The following is a 19844-nucleotide window of genomic DNA, read 5'->3' as shown; positions in this document are numbered from 1 at the left end:
TTTTTTAACACGTTCGTTAAAAATATCTGCCTAAAATATTCAGTTCTGTTGGTTATGGTTAATTCAGACAAGAAAAACTCACTGTGTGTGTGTGTGTGTGTGTGTGTGTGTGTGTGTGTGTTTTCAGATAGAGTTGTAACACGGGGCGGAAAGGCTGATTATGTTTCCAAGATGGTTTGTGTTTTTTAAAAGGAAGGAAACCTTCCTCAAAGCGGGCAGAGCAGTGGAGCCGCCGAGGGAAAAGCACACGATACAAAAACTGTAGAATTAAAAATATAATTTATTATATTTAAATAGTTAAAAAGGTAAAATGAATTAAAACAACCTTGGCCAAGGGAAGACACAATAAAAATCAATAACACACAACATTAAAAGTCCAGTGGGATCCACCACGGCCTAAAAGTCACAGAAAACTAAGAAATCCAGCGTAGTAGTCAAAGAGGGAAACCCAGCGGAGTCCTCGCCTTCCTCCCCGCATTCCACGTCCCGGTGCACTGAAGGAAGGGAGGGAGCGGCAGTCACTATTCCTTTGACAGTTTACTTTATAAAAAGGATAAGTCAAAGACTTACCCGGGTGGGCAGAGCTCTCAACTCCGCCCGCCGCTTCCTTAAACTGGAATCGGTACCGCTGTCTCACTGCTCCTGTTCTCTCGCAGTACACAAGCTGGCTCTTATCGTTATTGCCGTCCGACTGCCACTGTCTCGTCCCCAGTCGCTGGTCATCCTTTCCTCCCCAGCCGCTGGTCATCTTTTGCTCCCCAAGCGCTGGTAGTCTCTTTCTCCTCAGTCGCTGGACATCTGCTCCTCTCCAGTCGCTGATTGTCTTCCTCTCATCGTCTCTCTCTTTCTGATCATCTCCCCTCCGATCATGTCTCTTCCTCTGTCTGTGTTGCTCGCATTCTTCTCGCATTCTTCTCGCATTCTTCTCGCATTCTTCTCGCATTCTTCTCGCATTCTTCTCGCATTCTTCTCGCATTCTTCTCGCATTCTTCTCGCATTCTTCTCGCATTCTTCTCGCATTCTTCTCGCATTCTTCTCGCATTCTTCTCGCATTCTTCTCGCATTCTTCTCGCATTCTTCTCGCATTCCCTGTCCGTGTCCCTTGTGAACACCGGCTACAACCCTTTTATGTGTCATTGAGCACTCTGTAAATTACCTTTCCTTTCCTCTCAGGTGTGTCCAATTAGTAAAAACGGGAGAAAGGGCGGAGTCTCTCCAGGACAATTTGCCGGCAACTAAAACATGCAAACTAAATAAAACACTGCACAAAAATATAACCAATGCATGCAATATAAAAAATAAATATGTACACTTCACATTAAAATACAGCACAGCAAAAACAACGTCCGTCCTTCCCTGGATGACAGAGTGAAGGGGAATGACAGAATAAAATAATAAAAATAACAAAACTGCTGTTTAAGAGCAACTAAAACAACAGCACACATTCTTCCCTTCCTTGATGATAGCTAGGCAACTTTTTTTGGAGGTGAGCAAACGGGGCTCTCGGTGTGTCTACTGAGGCCTGGTTACTCGCTCAGTAAGTATTTCAGTATTTTGGGGGGTAACAATTGAAAACAAATGTATAAATAATAGTAACATAATAATAGAAAAGAAAGAGAAGATATCACTGTTATCATTGTATTGATTACTGTGATAATAATAATAATTACAATGAACAGTAATAACAGTAAATAAATAAATAAACAAACTGTGCAACAGACATACCCTATCTCATCCTACAAAAATAATATACATAAATAAAATATTATTAGTATCCTTAGTCGCACAGTGTTGGTGATAGTATTGTGTCAATATAACTTCAGCCCACGTTATTGCAGTTCACTTGAACAGCCGAGTGGCGGCCAGCGGAACCATCAGTGATAGAGGGGGGGAAGACAAAGGCCGCTGCACAAACCCGCGGTTGGGAAAACGTTTGTGACACGAATCGATAGAAAGCTGCACATGGACCCATTACACCGGCGGGACTTAAAAACTATAGCTTAATGTGCACCGACTTCAGTGTAACAGGAAATATAATTTAGCATTTGTTTGGGTACGTATGATTTATTTATTTATTTTTACTAAGAATAATTTTTAGCCGCGAGTTAAACGGTTGCCCGGCCTTAGGCTAAGCGTTTAGCATGCTACCTTCCAGGCTCAAGCTGTCTGATAGTTCAGTCAGGGCATGCAGACTGGTTAACAGACTGATTTTAACGTATTTTTTTAATTTCCCAAATAAAATCACTATATCCTTACAGCATTAACAGGGTAATGGTAACTAAGCATTTTATTACAAAAGTGTGTTTTAAGTGAGGTTTCTTTTTTTTTTTCTTTTTTTTTTGCTTGCTTATGTTAGTGTTAAATAGCTATCAAAGCTAGTTTTGCTGGGAAACTAATTGGTTCCTGGTTTGTGTCGTGTACTATTATTGATCTAAATACCTTTGGAGAAAAATGCGGAGAAAACATGTGGGCAATATGGTTAAAGCCTTGCCAATTAAAGTGTATACTTTATATACTGTACCCTGTGAATGTTCTAGAAAGATGAATGAGACGCTCATAATAAATGAATTTAACTAATTTGGAAACTAATAGATTGACTTTAGGGGTAAACACAAGCATGCTGCAGTCATGCCGGGACCATCCTAGAAAAGTAGAGTCCTTTATTGTAGTTAGAACCTTGTGAGGGTTCTTTTATAAATTTCAGAGAAGATCAATCTCTATACACTGTTGTTTTGGTCAATTAAATGTGACTTATATATTTAAAAATGTATCCAAACCATCTGTAAGAACTTATAGGAAAGAAGGGCAGCTTTCTTATCTGTTTGAAAGATAAGTTCTGAATCAATTTAAATTCCACTCAGTGATCATCACCCGTGCTCAAGAGTCTATTGTTCTGCCTTCAGGCTGGCTGTAGATTGACAAAGATTAAGCATAAACATTACGCCAGTGAAAAGATTAAAGAGGTCACCTTTGAGCATTTGCAAGATTTTTCTTTTTTGGGGGTGTTTTAATGTATTTATTGTGTACATTTATTCCTTTAGTAGGGATGCTGCAGTATCTTGCCTGAACATCGTTATCTGCTAATATCATCCTTGTTGACTGCCGTCTTCCTACTGGTAAATACAGATGGCAATAGTTGATGTTTTTCTTTTGTCAAATCATTTCGTTTCAGCTAAATGTTTAAATATGGTTGAAATAACGCAAAATAGTTGAACTATATTTTTTATGAGTGCGCTATTTCCCTGCATAAGAAAAAATAAATAGCATAGTATTGTACTGATGAGGCGCAAATTCCTGATTAAAAACAGATTAATGTACCTCTAATGTTATGCATTACCATCACTGTTTCAAGCCTATGAGATATAAAGTGATCTTTTTTTTTCTTTTTCTTTTTTGCAACACAACCAAATTTATTAAAAGGAACAAAACTACTTTCAAAGCAACTTGTACCTTGATAACTTCATAACATACCTGTTTTCTTTTTCTTCCTTAGTGTGCTCGGAGGTGAGAGAGTTTGTGGTGACATGGTTATATATTGTGGATGGCACCGGACAGCCATGGACCCGAATAGCCGCAGCAGCTGTTTGCCAATAACTGGTGAAGACACTGGTTTGGAGGCTTTGGCCTCACCACTGGCGGGGTATTTGGGAAAAGTCAGTAGAGCTCTTGTTCTCCTCTCATTGTCACTTGCGCAAAGCTGAATTGTATTTGAAACTGGACTGTGACTGGACAGTACCAAAGCAAATTCAAAAAACAAACAAAAACGGAAATCTTTGGTTGTAAAAGGCGAAAGTTGGTACGTTACTTGTCTTGACAGGCTTGCAATTGTCAAATCTGTCATACTGTAACATGGGAAACTGTGTACTACTTATGATTTTATTACAAATATGCATCTGCTTTCAAGTACTTGACTCCCCCTGTCCTGCCTCACTTGAACTGCTCCTCACTACAAGCATTTAAAACATAAATCTTGATCGGTCTTGTAAGGTAAATCAAGTAAAGTATTTCAAGTTTCGATTCATGTGTACATAATGTGTAAATATATAAAAGTAAGGCTGCTGACAGATAAAAGAAATGGTTGATTTAAAAAAAAAAAGTAATCAGTTGAAAATATATGCAGTCTAAAATCTAAAATGTTAATGAATCTCATCAGTTAGATCTTTTTCTAGATTTGTGTTTTCTTTTAAGCTGTTGTCTTCAGTTCACCTGTGAACTTGGTAAACTTGGTAGACGTCTGGGGCTTTAACATACACCATGTTGTTCCCCAGGTGCAGGGAAGAGCTGCTTCACTGGACTATTGCCCTTGGTGTACATCGAAGGGGCTGAGCTATGCTCTACGCTCGTACCGAATCAGCCTCCAGGATTCGATCACTGTCTGCACAAACCCACAGGTAAGTCCAACCACTCAAGTCACAGTTTGATATATTTGTTTTGCCGTCATCTTCGGTAACCTCTTTGTATCCATTCTCTCACAGTGCCTCTTCCCACTGGTCAGCCGCTCCTTGGAGGATGTTTTGGCTAGCTTGGATGCCGTGGAGCCAGTTGTTGGGAACAAAAGAAAAAATGCCTCCACACAGGAAAAGGAAGAGTTGATTAAACCTTCATTCAAACATCTTCGATCAAATGAACTTGGCGGTCTCGAGCCACAAGGTGTAACTGCCACACCTGTTAGCTCAGCAGAGGATGGTGCTGGAAATGCTGTCAGAAATGACCAATATGCAGAACCCACGACAGATGAGGAAAAGCTGAATGGATACCACAGGGATTATCGAGTTGCAGAAGTGACAAATAGGGAATCTGTGAAAGAAAATGATCCAGACTGTGCTGCTTATGCAGATGGTCTTGCCCCCTCTATACTCTCAGCTGAAAGCTCCCTGCAACTTTCTTTGACTACTGATGAAAATGAGGCTGTGCTCAGTTCACATTGCAGTGCCCATGGTATATCAGGGATTGAGTTAAACCACGAGAGGAGTCTTCCTGGAATCCAAAACGGCTTTGAACAGGACATTCATTTAAATGAAATCGATATTTCACAGAGTCCTCAAAGTGAGCTGACAATGTGTACAGAAATATCACGGACTGAAATCTGTAAGAATACAGAGAGTACATTAAAGGAGTCAGAAGATCTTGTACCTATTCCAGATCAGCTTCTCTGGAGGAACAGTGACAACCTGTGTTGGCTGGACTCGCTGCTTGCTGCTCTGTTCAACTGTAAGAGTTTGCAAAGGTGTAAACCTAAAGACGAACCTCAGCAGTCATCTCTGTGGCAGCTCCTAAAAGGATATGAAGACATATGTGCGGCCATTCAAGTCCACCAACAGACTGGCAGTGGTAAGTTGAAGTGAATTTCAATCTATGCACGAGTGTAATGTCTAACTTTTATTCGTTAATGTCTGTTTTAGAATAGAATAGAATAGAATAATCCTTTAATTGTCCCACAAGGGGAAATTTGGTTGTAACAGCAGCCAAAAAGACACATATATACAAACAAACAGTACGCAGGACACAGAACAGAAACATACACAGATGTTTTCATCTGTTGATTGTTACAGTGAACAGCAGGCTAATAAGATGCATTAGTAGTTATAGCTGTTGTCTAAGGAAAACAAAGTTCTTAACAGAAAGTGGCTGTGACTTTAGCCCCATAGCCCTCCATGAATAGACTTGTGGAAACCCAGCATTTGTTGTATTTGTTTTGCTCATGTGGAAAATTTTTTCTGACTAGATGGCATTGTGCGGGTTCCAAGTCATGTGCTGCAAAAGGCCACTGCAGACCTTCAGAGTCTAAGAATGTCAGTCTTCAGACTACTGCAACCCAAACTGCACTGCAAACTCGGTAAGCTCAAGAGTTTTACACTTAATGAAGGTTCATGACAGGTTGGTAAGTGTTTTCAGGCAGTCTTAAGTCATGTCTTTAAGAGACAAGTTTTTCAGGGAATGCTATTTAAAAGCGTAAGCAGAGTGGTGTTCTCCTGTTGAAGCATTTATCAGCATGTCTATGTTCAATGAGAACATTGAAAATAAAGGTGTAGCTGTGCTGAGATCCCCATGAGGAATTTCTGTCTCTAAAGAATGTTGTCCTGTTTCTGTGTATTACTGCTACTGGTTTAATCCACACACATCCGGTTGTTCAGTCTGACGTCACTAGCCGTGTCTGGACCTAAACTCCGCTGCAGGTCCATATATCAAACGATCACTATGGCATTACTGAGAGTTGAAAAACTGTCTAAAGTCTTTCATCTTTAATAAAATGATCAGCGTTCTGCTCTACCAGGTGTAACAATTGAGTTTAACATCCAGGCATCCATGAAAACCGAATTTATGACATTTAACGGAGTTAGAAGTTAGCAGGGAGTTAGCTCGCTAGCTTCTATCTAAATACAACATAGCATGTCCTGACTGCGGGGTTTTGGAAACAAATTAAAACGTACAGCTTTGTTATCACTTCCAGCATAAATGAAGACAGAAAACTAAACAGCAGTGACGTTTGTAGGGTTACTGAAGTTGGGCTAGCTGGTATATAATGATGTGCTACGTGACCGCTAGCGACACAGCTATGTTAGCTTAATATAAACAAGCTAACTTTTTTTCCACTCGGTAAAAGTTAGCGTGAGTGTTCTCGGTGGTCAGGAACAAATGTAATCGCATGGCAGGATGCTGTAAAAGGACCAAACTTCAGCCAGGAGAACAACTGAGATAATCCATCCACAATACGAGGTTAGTCATTCATATACTGCTGCATGGGCTGGGCTGTAGTTACATCCTAAGGTTTTAAAAACTGAGCTTAAATAAATGATTAGTGGTAATAAAAGCCGAGGGAGGTCAACAGTGATCACTGACTGTTTTAGGAGCTTTTTGAGATCAAATAGAAGAAAATACATAACATTAAACATGTTAACAACACAAAAGCCATATTAAACGCAGACTACTTTAGGCCCGGAAGTAGGATTCGTTGCGTCATCACTGAACAACCGGATTATCAGCTCAGTCACACTAAAACCACTCAAAGCCTTAATTATAAGGCAACTAGTGCTGGAGGGGTTGCGTTTGCCCAAACAATACAGGAAGTAGGGTGGGGCAACTAACCAGATTTTATTTTCATTTATGAGTTTGACATTCAGAGATTATGTAAACAAGATAATAGAGATAAAGCAATTATTGTATTTGTTTCACTTTCACTGCTTCTTTTTGTCTGGTGTTATGAAATCCAACATTCATTAACAATGCCAGATTTTCCTGGTTAGTGCTGTTGCCTTACAACAAGAAGGTCCTGGGACTGAATCTACCAACTGGCCAAGCATTTCTGTGCAGAGTTCTCCCTGTTTCCGTGTGGCTTCTCTCCGGCTTTCTCCCACAGTCCAATGATATGCATTTAGTTGGATTAGGTTAATTGGCGATTCTAAATTACACCATAGGTTAGGGCTGCTCGATTATGGCAAAAATGATAATCACGATTATTTTCACTGAAATTGAGATCTCGATTATTTGACGATATTTATTTAACCCTTTAAGACCTACTATAGAACCAAGTCCGCCAGAGCTTATATTAAATTTTTACATGTTGTAGTGCCATTTGTGGGAGCATTTCAATTTGCTATGCAACTGTTATAGCCCATATTTTAATAATATGTATGCATTAAGTCCATAGTAACTACATTAATTGCAAAAAAGTGCAATAAACTACAAAAAAATTGAAAATCGTTTTTGTTTTGTTTTTTTTACATATATTTCTACTTGGAGAAATTTAAGAGGCTTATCCTTCAAAACTTTAAATACAAAAAAGTTGCAAAAAATAGTTTACAACAACAGGAAATTTATTTTGAGTGTCTTCATAGTTTTATTTTGGAGATACACCAATTTTTATATACTGCAGGAAAAACGAAAAAACAATCCTATGATGCAAATTTGCAAAGAAAACAGCAGGTGCATCAAAATAAACTATTTCCAGCAGTGCAATTTGAGTTCTAAGCATCCCAGCAACTATTCAGAAAAGTCAAACATGACCAGTATAGGTTTTTAAGGCCTACAAGTAAAAAAAACTACAATTTCCGCGAAAATGACGTCACTTCCGGTTTCGGGCAGGAAATGGCGGACATGTGATAGTTCGCGCTGACGTCTGTTTCACTGTGGGAAGTGTAACGAACAGCTGATCAGATCGGCAAAGCGTGTTTCTGGAATATTGTGTTTTTGTTCCTGCAAGCGCTTTTTATGCAATTTTTGCAAAGCTTTATGTGGAAGGAAACCGTGACCGAGGACAAGCTGATGGCATAAGATGTAAGTACAACTCCTCCGGTTTCATATGCAAAACAAATTATTGCGTTAGCTTACACGGTTCCGGTTCTACAGGGATTTAAAAATAGTTACACAAAACGGAGCGTGCTGCTCTGACCGGCTTTAAAGGGTTAACAATGACTTTAAAGAAAATAATATAAAATAGTGTGCAACACCACTGAAGTTTTTTTAACCTCTCTTTTCAACCAACAGCAGTCACTCTCCTCTCCAAATAACTTCTGCTTAGCTTTCCGAGCTTTCCGAGCTTCCCTCGGGTCCTCTTAATCAGCGGTCTCCAACCCTTTTTGCGCCACGGACCGGTTTATGCCCGTCAATATTTTCACGGACCGGCCTTTAAGGTGTCGCGGATAAATGAAGGAGGGGCTAATAATCGGCTCCGTCATTTTTAATGATCGTTGAAAGCCCAGATCGTAATCGTGATTAAAATTCGATTAATTGAGCAGCCCTACCATAGGTGTGAAAGTGAGTATGAATGTCTGTTAATCCTTCGACAGACTGGCAACCTGTCCAGTATGTACCCTGTCTCACACCTTATGGCAGCTGGGATGTGCTTCCTGCCCCTGAATTGGATAAGTGGAAGAGATGACAGATTTTTCTCTTTCCTTAATAAGACCACCCTCTGCCACTGTGTGTTATATTTTGTTCAGTTCAACCAAGAAAAATTTCAGTAAATGTGTCTTGTCTCTGATGTCAGACTTGTGTTCTTAATATTGACCAAAATAGTCATTGTAATAGTTTTTGTCATAATTGAGCAGCCTGGTGAGAAGGTCATTCCATAAAAATCTGCATTGTTTTCAGTGAATGCATGCAAAACTTTGCCTTCATAATATGAAAACTGTGCTATTTGCAGAATTTTTAAATGCACAGGTGTTGCTTGATATTTAGCATTTATAATTTACATTGTTCCTGGGCTGATAAACGCATTGAAACGCAATCTATAATTAAAACGTAATCTATTTTACGCCCAGTCCAAGCGTCACAATCTACAGCCAAAATATTTTGTTCAGCACAATTTGTGATCAATTTTGAGCACAAATATCAAGGTAAACGTATCATTGCTTCACTGGCCCAATTTAATGTCTGTTATGTAGAGTAAACGAAACAGTCAGTGGTATCCTGAATGTGTGTGTGTGTGTGTGTGTGTGTGTGTGTGTGTGTGTGTGTGTGTGTTTTTGTTTGTTTTTGAGAACAGATAAGAGTGTATTTTGGGTAAACTTAGAAGGTTCATATCACCATTTGGGAAGAGGGCCTGTAAGAGCCACAGTCTTAAGAAGATTTAGTTTAAATTTTGCACAGACTGCAAAGTTAGTTTCTAATTTTTGCATAAGAAAAGCGTAATGTATAAAGATAAGTGCATGTGCATTTGATTGTTAATGTTGCTGTCTTTATAATGAGTGACAACGTACAGTGGAGTCAGACAGGGAGCTTCATTAGGTATCGGTGGGTGTAGTTTTTATACCGTGTGACACTATTTTAATAATATAAAGTAAACCTCTTAACAGTGTTGGGAAGGTTACTTTTAAAATGTATTCCAATACAGAATACATGCCCCAAAATGTATTCTGTAACGTATTCCGTTACGTTACTCAATGACAGTAACGTATTCTGAATACTTTGGATTACTTAATATATTATCATGCTTTTTACAACAACGTGAATGTATTATTGCTGTGTGATTTATTACTGTTACTGAAAGGTCCGCGACTCCGAACTGTAGTAAAGGGACCTCTGACTAATACGGCGGGGTCCCTGTCGGCTCGTAGCCGAAAAATAGCTTTACTTTGTTGTGTGGGTCAACTTTTCTTGCGAGAGACAGAGAGAGGCGTTGAAAGGCTGCTCCAACAGAACTTATTGTTTTTGGAGGAAAACACGAACACGGTGTACAGTCCAGTCTTAATAGCTTACTTACATATGGGCTCGTCAGGCACTCTTCTTGGCTGCAGTGGTTATTATTATATTTACATGCTTCCAGCTCCCGTTTTTCCTCGATGACAACTCGTACCTTTCCACTCCCCTTTTTCTCCCTCCTCGCACTCACAGACCCATAACGTGTATGGCAGTCCATTCTCCCTGCAGCACGGACTACACTGCCCATGATGCTACATTCTTTAGAGCTATGCTTGTAGCATTCTGCCTGTTAGCTTAGCACAACAACAACAACGAAAAGGCGCTCTCTCACCCAGGAAACACACAGTCGCAGAGAGAGAGAGCGTCGCCCTGTAACCATGGCAACCGTAACGCTGCCGCCTGGAACAACAGAACATAGCTGTCAAACAAAACCCAAACAGTCCTGACCCGCGACAAAATGAAACGGGAAAGTACCGCAGTGTAATCCATTTATTTCAACAAAGTAACTGTATTCTGAATACCACCTTTTTAAACGGTAACTGTAACGGAATACAGTTACTCATATTTTGTATTTTAAATACGTAACGGCGGTACATGTATTCCGTTACTCCCCAACATTGCCTCTTAAATCAGAATTACATGTCCTGTCGCTCGCCTCAGACCTAAGTTACAGCTCATTAGTGTCTTGTTTAGATACTCTGAAGCAATACCCTTACATCGGCCGTTCAAAACAACTTGTAGCATCTGAAAGGTCTTTTTACTAGAGGTGGGAATCACTGGATATCCTACCATATGTTATTATTACAGTACTTCACCCACAATACAGTATTATTGGAATGTGTTTATTTATTGTCAGATTTTGCAATATGCTTTTATTGTTGTTGTAATAGTTATTAGTTTAGAATTATTGCATTAAATGTGAGTTCTCAGCGCCAAATTATTTCCATAATAATTTGCTTCAAGTTTCCAGCCAAACTTGAAGCACAGCTGGATCTTGGGTCCCTGAAGGTTCTTATCTATATCAGATAAAATGATGTTGTTATTTTGCCTAGCAACGGGCTAAAATTACCCATTTATAGCATATAAACATCAGCTGCCATGGTTGGGGGTTTTTTTGGGGGGGGGGGGTTCTCCTCCTCTCCACAAGGTTTCATGATCTTGCTGACATGACACTGAACATGAAGTGTGGCAGAAGAAAAGCTGCATGTTTGTTTATAAATACATGTATTTTATGACCTGGGGTGTTTTATTTAAGTGTAGTTTTAAATATATACATTGAGCTCAAAGCATGCATTAGGTAATGGAGAAGGGCTCCAACTACCAACGTGTCCAGGAAATGTTGCCTTTACATTATTATTTAAGAAAATGCTGATCATTAAAGCATTTTTCAGTCTCTTTGCTGCAACAAGTAAAGTCCTCAGTGTGACTCAGCCTTTAGTCTTCAGCCATTCAAGTTATAATAGGTCATATACCAGACAGGTCTTGCTGCCCAGTTCTGCATGTCTGGTTCTTGTTTGTTCAGGATTTAGCTTGTTGCAGCACATTTTAGCTGACAAAGACTAAACGTTTGCATTAGGAGATGATAGAATTGCCCAAATATATATGTTTAAAGAAAAAAAACGGGGAAAAATCTCTAAAGATCTTTGGGGGAAAAAGATCTTTAGAGATTTTTAGAAAAAAGGGAGGGGGAGCAGTTGATAAACACTTTTTCCTTGGCTTTTTGGGTTTCTTTTGCTAGCCATATTTGCCATAGCTTTTCCTGTACATTTGCTGAGTAATTTCTTCCCACATACTCCCCTAATTCAGAAAGTTTAGTTGGACCACAAAAAACAAGATTCCTAGCGTTGACAACTGATATAATCTTAACTTGTTTATTTTAAAGTATTAATAAAAAAGTCTGTTTTCTGGACTGCATTTCTGAATCCACCAGCAGTTATAGTAAACCAGTGTTAGGTCAGAAACGATATGCAAATCTCGCCACGCTACTGTGAGCAAGAAAGAGATGTCTGAGCGAATGCAAACTCGACCGCATAAGGCTCGTGGGGCCCCTCAAACCCTCTGTTCTTGAATATTAATTTTCAACATAGCCTAGTGCTACAGTTTTTTCCAGCAGATCAGTGACAAAAGAAGTATTTTAAGAAGCAGTTGGTCCTGTTCTGGCAAGTTCTTTCTGTAAAATGTAAACACGTACAGTAGTTTACACACTATGTGAAACGCCCCATCTGAGAACTTCAAAAAATAAAATACTTGCCTTAAAATTGTTTTTATTTTTACTTTGTTATGTGTAAAATCCTTTTATATATTTGGCGTTTCACAAGAAAATACCACATACCACAATGCTGTATTGAGTACCAGTCACTCTTTTGTGTAGACTTAATCTTAAACCCTTCAAAACAGTCATTATCACCTGATGGTATCAGAAAGACACAGGTCCGGGCAGGCAAACCTTGGATTTTGCTCAGCTTGTTGGAGCCAAATTATTACAATGTATAAAATCTGGAAAATGCATGATGTAAGTGCAAAGGGATGGATGGGAATAATGAAGATGAAAGCCAAGCAGGCGATGGCTATCCTGTTGTGATATCTAAAGTTTATCTTAATCCCCATCCAAAGATTATGTTTTTAAAAATCACCTGGAATAGGAGCGTGCATCTGAGCGTGTAACAGTGTTCGAACTCTGACATGTTTTTACTTTTCAGGTCAGAGGGAAACTCCGGTATTTGCTATGCCGCTGCTGCTTGTGATGGATTCTTGGGTAGAGTGTCTCTTCCAGGCAACCTTTTACTGGGAGATGAAGTGCAGCAAATGTAAAACACCTGTGAGAAAAAGGTAGGTTCATTTATTTTTAACCAGCTGAGGTGTACAAAATACTGCATTACACTTTATTCCATAAAACTTGATCTTTGTGTAACTACAGCACAGAATAACTATACTGCTGGGAGCAGATGCATTGTTTATTATACGAATTGGAAGAGGCCCAACTCTGCTTTGGGCGTCTCTCAAGAGGGCAAAGGGAAAATATGAAATATTAAGTAATTGAAGGCAAATTTGTACAAATTCCTCAGCTGCATTTCTGCCAGAAATGTTATCAGATAGGGCTGGGCCATATTATACCGTTCACGGTAATACCGGTATAATGTTAGGCAACGATAGGAAAATGAAATATCGCGATAGAATATGAGTAAAACGCGCATGCGCAGTGCCTTTGTTTTCATACGCACATGGCCGATTGTTGAGTGAAACAGATGAACCAGAATTGGTTTGTAAAAATGGTGCAACTTCCGTGATGTGGAACTGGTTTGGTGTTTGTCCGTCAGATACACAACAAAGCACATTTTTTTGCAGAACATGCAAGCGGCCGTTCTAAGATGCTCTTAAATCTGGGAGTAATCTGGGTCCTAAACTCCGTATGCTTCAGGTCAAACAACACTGCAGCATCACTAAGAGTTAAAAACTGTCTAAATTCTTTCATCTTTAATAAAACGATCAGCATTGCTGCTTTACCAGGTGTAACTATGAAGTTTAACTTCCAGGCATCCATGAAAACAAAATGTATTACATTTAACGGAGTTAGAAGTTAGCAGGAAGCTAGCGGAAGTTAGCTCGCTAGTTTCGCTAGTTACCTAAGCATGATATTGCATGTTCTGACTAAGAGATTTCTGAAAAAATTCAAACGTACAGCTCTGCTATCACTTCCAACATAAATGAAGACAGGAAACTAAACAGCAGTGACGTTTGTAGGGTTACTGAAGTTTGGCTAGCTGGTATATAATGATGTGCTACGTGATCGCTAGCGACACAGCTATGTTAGCATAACATAAACAGTGAAGCTGGAGGACGAACACTAACACTTTTCCACTTATAAAAGTTAACGTGAAGGTTCTTCATGGTTAGAGACAAATGCAATCGCATGGCAGGATGCTGTAAACGGACCAAACTTCAGTCAGGAGAACAACTGAGATAATCCATCCACAATACGAGGTTAGTCATTAATATACTGCAACAACATGGGAATAGAGCAGCTACCAGAGAATTCAACATTAATGAATCAATGGTACAGAAGCGGAGGAAGCAAGAAGAATGAGTTTAATAAAGTTTGATTTATCTGACTGCTTTGTTTCGCTTAATGTGCCTTATAATCCCGTGCACCTTATGGTCCGAAAAATGCGTACTGCACACTGCAGTTTAATGTTGCAAAGCACCTCTTTTTAACTTCAGTGGATATTATACATGGTTATGCTCAGGATATGTCAGCCCATTTCTACTGGAAATGCCTTTTGGTTAAACTTTCAGCAAGGAATTTGCATTTGCACTGTTACATTTTTATAAAGCTTTAATGTACATAAAAACCAGCTTCTTAAGTGAAAATAAATGGAAGGTTGTCTTTTTGCGCTAGTAATGTTGTGGAGTTGTATTTTGTCTCGCATCAATTATATCGTCGGTTATATCGTTATCGCAAATTTTCAAATATATATCGTGATAAATATTTTTGGCCATATCGCCCTGCTCTAGTATCAGATACATAAGAGTTGAAAGCTTAGCTGATGAAAATCAGCATGTCAAATAAATGCGATGCCAGCAATACATTACAAAAAACGTGGTAGTGGCATGTTTTTTTTGTTTTGTTTTTTTTAACTAGTTAGTTGCACTTCTCATCATCACTGTAATTGTTTTGTGTCTGAATCCTAAATACATTTTATGCTGTAATTTTTCAGGGATATGAAGACTCTTCCTACTTTAACAAATATTGTACCTGATTGGCACCCACTAAAAGCAGCACACTTAGGCCCCTGCAATGTGTGTTGTAAGAAGAATGAGATGAGGACTATGGTGTGGGAAAGGTAGGAATCAAAAGAATCAAAGTGTTGTGGGTTGGTTTTTTGTTTTGTTTGTTTTGTTTGTTTGTTTTTGGGGGTTTTTTGTTGGGTTTTATTTTTGGACTTTGGGTTTATGAACATAAATTAGCATCTTGTTGAATTGTTTTAGTCCACTGTCTTCAAACCACAGAGGTTGGTGGAAATTACTGTATTCAGTTATGGAAGGGGTTAATAACTACTTAATGAACACATTAATAGAAGTAAAAGATCAATAAATCTAATCATCGCTTTTACCAATAAACTCACTGGACACCTTATTAACTACCTCGCTAGCATAAATTCCCCACACCATTACCCCATCATCAGTCTGAACTGTTGACACACCACAGATTGTAGATCTGTGCTGCCATGTTTTTTACACCAAATTCTGACCCTTCAGTCTGAATTTTACTGAAGATATTAAAACTCATCAGTCTATCCAATCATCTGTTACTCAATTTTGTTAAGCTCGTGTGAATTGTAGGACCCGTTTGTTTTGCTTGGCTGACAGGAGCATGAGCCAGTGAAGTCTTAGGCATCAAGGTTCAAACTGCTCTTCATTCAGAGTTGTTTTTCTTCATACCTTGTTTCTAACAAGTAGTTATTTGAGCTACAGTTGCCCTCCTATAAGCTTAAAGCAGTCTGGCTATTCCTCTGTGACCCCTGCCGTCAAAAAGACATTTTAACCCAGAAAACTGCTGCTCGCTGGATATTTTCTCTCTTTCAGACCATTCTCTCTGAAACATAGAGAGTAAATGAGCAGGTTTTGAAAAACAGACCAACCTGTCTGACGCTGACAGTCATGCCAGTTGAATTTCACTTAAGTCTGCTTTCTTCCTCATTCTGATGCTTACTTTGAACTTCAACAGATGCTCAGTTCGTACCAGCATCTGCACCACCTGATATCATGGTCTTAAATGCAGTGACTTTTTGCCATGTGATTGGCTGATTGGATATTTCCTTTAACGAGCAGTTAATTGTCCAGTGAGTGTATATGTTATGCAGATTTTTTTTTCTGCTTAAATATAAATGGAAATACAATTTGACAAAAAAAATTGAAGTGGGTCATCTGTAGCAGTGGTGTCCTTATGAATATACTGTGAGAGTAATAAAGAGAGTGCAGCTCAGACTTGAGTTATTGCAGGGTATGTTTTTCTTTGCAAAACTAATGCACGGAGTGGTTAAAATAAATAAGATTCTTTTAAAAACACAAAACAAATGCATTGTTAAAGTCTGTCTGGATTTTCACTTTTTTATACCTATCACCACTTTTTGCTTTTTTTGCCTTGCTTTGTGTTTTATAGTCTGCCTCCAGTGTTTGCACTGCACTTTGTGGAGGGGCTCCCTAACAACGATGTCAGTACGTACACCTTCAACTTCAAGGGCAGAAACTACTCCGTCACCACTGTCATACAGTACAAGAGTCACCTGAAGCACTTTGTCACCTGGACTTGCAGCGCTGATGGTACGTATTTGTGTGTGAAATGTGAACAGACGACAGAATTATTTAATGTTGTGCAAATGAGAGAGAATCGAATGTTGAAACTGAGAAATATTTATTTATTTAAAAATATGCCAATTTCAAATGAATCAGAAGCATTTCAAAAGCGGTAGGACGGGGCATGTTTACCACTTGTTGCATCAGCTCTCCTTTTAACGACAGCACGTTGCTGTAGATCAAAAATAAAGTTGTTTTTCCATTCTCGCTTGATTTTAGATGTTCAGTAGATGCTGTGTACAGACTTGTAGTCTTCTTCTAAGAGTGCTCAACATCATCTCTCTTTGTGTCTGAAACAGTTTCTGTGGGATAAATGGTTTCTTTATTGTTACGCAACTTTTTCAGCCTTTTGTTGCCCCTGTCCCAGCTCTTTGATGCATACTTTATTTTTTTTATAAAATCATAAATAAGCATTTCAAAACTAAAGCAATTCTCACTTTAAACATTTGTCATATGTCATCTTTGTAATGCATTTTTCCTTATACAAGTTGAATTTGATTAAGTAGATATTTTGAAGTTGTTAGTGCAGTATTTTTACACAAATAAATGAGGTCAAATTAGGTTTTTTGGTTTTTATTAAACTGGAAGTTACATTTAAGTGCTTTTCTTTGTGGTTGAAACACTTAATGGTTGAGTCTGATTTGACTCTGCCGTAGTTTGCCAACAGCACATTCTGCTGGACAGTTCATGCAAGAGAAGAACCCTATTTGCTGTCTATTTCACTGTCATTTAATAATTAGATTTATTGAATAATTAGATTTTATTTTGTATCTAGCTTACCGATTTTGCAAATGTAACGTTATTGTGATGTGTAGCCATTTCTTTCACAAGTTAGATAATTAACTAGTCTGCAGTATGCTTTGAATAGATTAGACATATGGCAGACTGTGTTGCGCAGAGTTGCTCTTGGAAGAGACCGTAATTCTGCATTATTTATTTTGTTTTATGTTATTTCAGTTTTTCTTATTCATTGGTCAAATAAAACAAACCCTTGACATAGACGACCAAGTTGAACCTGCAGCATTTTGCTGTAACCATTTGTTGTGCTTTTTTTTTTTTTTTTTTTTAATTTGCAGGCTCGTGGCTGGAATATGATGATTTAAAATACCCTGACTGTAAGACCCACCAAAAGCTTCAGGTCCCTGCTAATGAGATGCATATCGTCTTCTGGGAGGTGGAAGACGACAAAGAGCTTCACATCTGTTCTTCCTCCTCCACATCTGCACTCTCTGACAATGAGAGAAACAACAGTTTAAATGAAGGTTCGGTAGTGGATGGGGTGTTGGTTCACAGTCCAGATCAGTCTCTTCTTATTCCTCATAACGACACCGACATCATCTGCGCTCTCACTGAAGACACCAGCAGTAGCATGGACACAACAGTCACGGCAGGCTTTGATACTTCCATAGGTGCCACCACTTTGCTCGACACCTTTGAGGGGCTAACCCACAGTGAAATCATTACGCTCACACTGGTTGAAGTAAAACCCGATGTAGAAATGCAGTCTTTAAACAACAACCACAAAACTCTAGATCTGAACACCGCTGGTAAGAATGAAATTCTTGACAGCTCTTCTGCTGCCGAAGGTAATAAACTGCATCACTGTCCCAGTGTTGACCTTCCCTCCACCTCAAGTGATCCCGACTCAGGGGACGGCTCGTCCAGCGATCCGACATTTGTGCCCGGTGCCAGGAGAGGACGAGGGAAAGGAATCAGCAGGCGGAAAACCGTCAGCAGAGCAAAAGGTAAAAAGGTAGCTTCATCAAAAGTAGCTTTGCATACTTCATCATCGACATCTTCAGAGCCCTGTGGAGTAAACTGTGAACAGCCTGTGGTCCCTGATACTGAGGATAAGAGTCCATCTACTGAAATTACACAACAGGGTTCCCTCATGTCTTCTACTGATAACCCACCCCTCTCTGCCAATGAGAGCGATCCCACATCAGCATCACTACTAGATCAGAATTCTCGCTGGTCCTTCCTGCTTAGCAAACATCCACTAAATCAAGTTCAGAAGTCTACTGCTAAGTTTGCCCCTGCATCAGACACACAATTAAAGCCCCCCCCTCCTCCTCCTTTTCACTCTACCCCCAACCCTGTGAAGAGACCGCATCTTCCAATGGCGCTCTACCCAAAACCACAACTCCGGACAGAGGACAGCGAAGATCTGCCAGTGAAAGCTGCAGACATGTACGGGGCATTTCGTGCTAAGAGCTTAAACAACCAGAGACCCCTCCTATCACCTACTGTGCAGTCACAACCAGTCACTTCTAACCACCTAACCACCCCTACAGTGATGTCTAGTACGTCCCTGATTACACCTGGAGCAAAGGCACTCCTTAAAGCCTCTCTAAAGAGACATGGCAGCCATTCCTCAGAGGTTCCTGTAGGCCTCGGCAGCACAGAAGCCCTCAGATACAAACTGCTTAAGCAACTCAAATCAAGGAAGAAGCAGCTTGCTAGAATCAATAAGATGTTGGATAAACATGAGGGACTACAGCTTCGACCGGACAGCACTGACTTGGACTCTCCCAGCACCGTCACCTCAAGCACCTACGATGGAGCCACCAGTGACGACTTCCTGTCGGACTTGCTTTCGCCGGCAACAACAGCCAGCAACCTTTCGCCAGACAGCACGGGCTTCTTCGAGATGTTCGCCAATGGGCCAGACGGAGCAGAGCGTGTGGTCGAAGCTGCTGGGAGACCATCAGAGATGAATGGCGGAACGAACGGGCAACACGACGAAAACTTCCTTGACGAGTTCCTCTCTCAGGCTGCGAGTCATACCCCGACCGACATGGAAACCGAAGCACTCAGCGCACTTGAACTTTTCATTTAAGCTGTGATGTTTACCATTATCTGGAGTTGTTTAACAGCTATACCTTGTCTTTTTTTTTAGTTCAGATTAAAGAAGGGAGAACTCCTCAATGTCTATTTATGTTTCTGTTAATGAAGGTTTGTAGGTGTGTCATGTTAAATAACAGATGAAATTTGGGGGGGTTGTTGCTTTTTTGCATTTTTGGCACTTTGAACTAAGGAACTGGCCATTTGAAGCCAATTAAATTTTGTTTCTGTTTGTGTTGATGTATTACTTAGTTATAACTGTCTTTTAGTCTAAATAATAAATTCTTTATATGATTCTTGTACTTGTCAAAATGTCAGTTATTATGAAAAGGAAGGGGCAGGACATAACCATAACCTCCAACTAGCTTCCTGTTTGATAAATAAAATATTTATGTTCAGATTTTTCAACTTTAGTTACTTAAAACTTTAGTATTAAATGTCAAATGGGCTGGTTTCAGGTCATTCAAGTACCCAGTTATTGGTTGAGTACCATACTGCACACTTGT

The 19844-nt window shown here is 39.5% G+C and overlaps 1 protein-coding gene across 3 annotated transcripts; it reads left to right on the top strand.

The window, feature by feature from the left end:
- Window positions 1-1881: 1881 nt before the first annotated feature.
- Window positions 1882-19637, top strand: uspl1 (ubiquitin specific peptidase like 1). 3 transcript variants are annotated; one of them, XM_085470448.1, is made up of 10 exons: window positions 1882-2053; window positions 3045-3116; window positions 3494-3653; window positions 4269-4391; window positions 4476-5331; window positions 5726-5836; window positions 12840-12969; window positions 14856-14981; window positions 16301-16461; window positions 17571-19637. In XM_085470448.1, the coding sequence occupies exons 3-10, from the start codon at window positions 3525-3527 to the stop codon at window positions 19331-19333; spliced, it is 3399 nt and encodes a 1132-aa protein (XP_085326574.1). In that variant the 5' UTR covers window positions 1882-2053; window positions 3045-3116; window positions 3494-3524; the 3' UTR covers window positions 19334-19637. The 3 variants fall into 3 exon arrangements, with proteins under 3 accessions (XP_085326574.1, XP_085326573.1, XP_085326575.1); XM_085470447.1 differs by having other exon boundaries at window positions 3042-3116; XM_085470449.1 differs by lacking the exon at window positions 3045-3116.
- Window positions 19638-19844: the final 207 nt, after the last annotated feature.

The sequence above is a fragment of the Copadichromis virginalis genome, linkage group LG10 (assembly GCF_057382275.1).
Source record: "Copadichromis virginalis isolate Kocher_CV1m ecotype Utaka linkage group LG10, C_Virginalis_male_GT1.1, whole genome shotgun sequence".
Lineage (NCBI taxonomy): Eukaryota > Metazoa > Chordata > Actinopteri > Cichliformes > Cichlidae > Copadichromis > Copadichromis virginalis.
Note: the sequence above shows the minus strand (reverse complement) of the source record. Positions and strands in the feature narration are given on the sequence as shown.

Coding starts and splice junctions, on each gene's coding strand:
- uspl1 (XM_085470449.1), top strand. CDS start 3,525: ATGGTTATATATTGTGGATGGCACCGGACAGCCATGGACCCGAATAGC. Junction 5,332..5,725: donor CCACCAACAGACTGGCAGTG/GTAAGTTGAAGT, acceptor TTTTCTGACTAG/ATGGCATTGTGCGGGTTCCA. Junction 5,837..12,839: donor CAAACTGCACTGCAAACTCG/GTAAGCTCAAGA, acceptor TTTACTTTTCAG/GTCAGAGGGAAACTCCGGTA.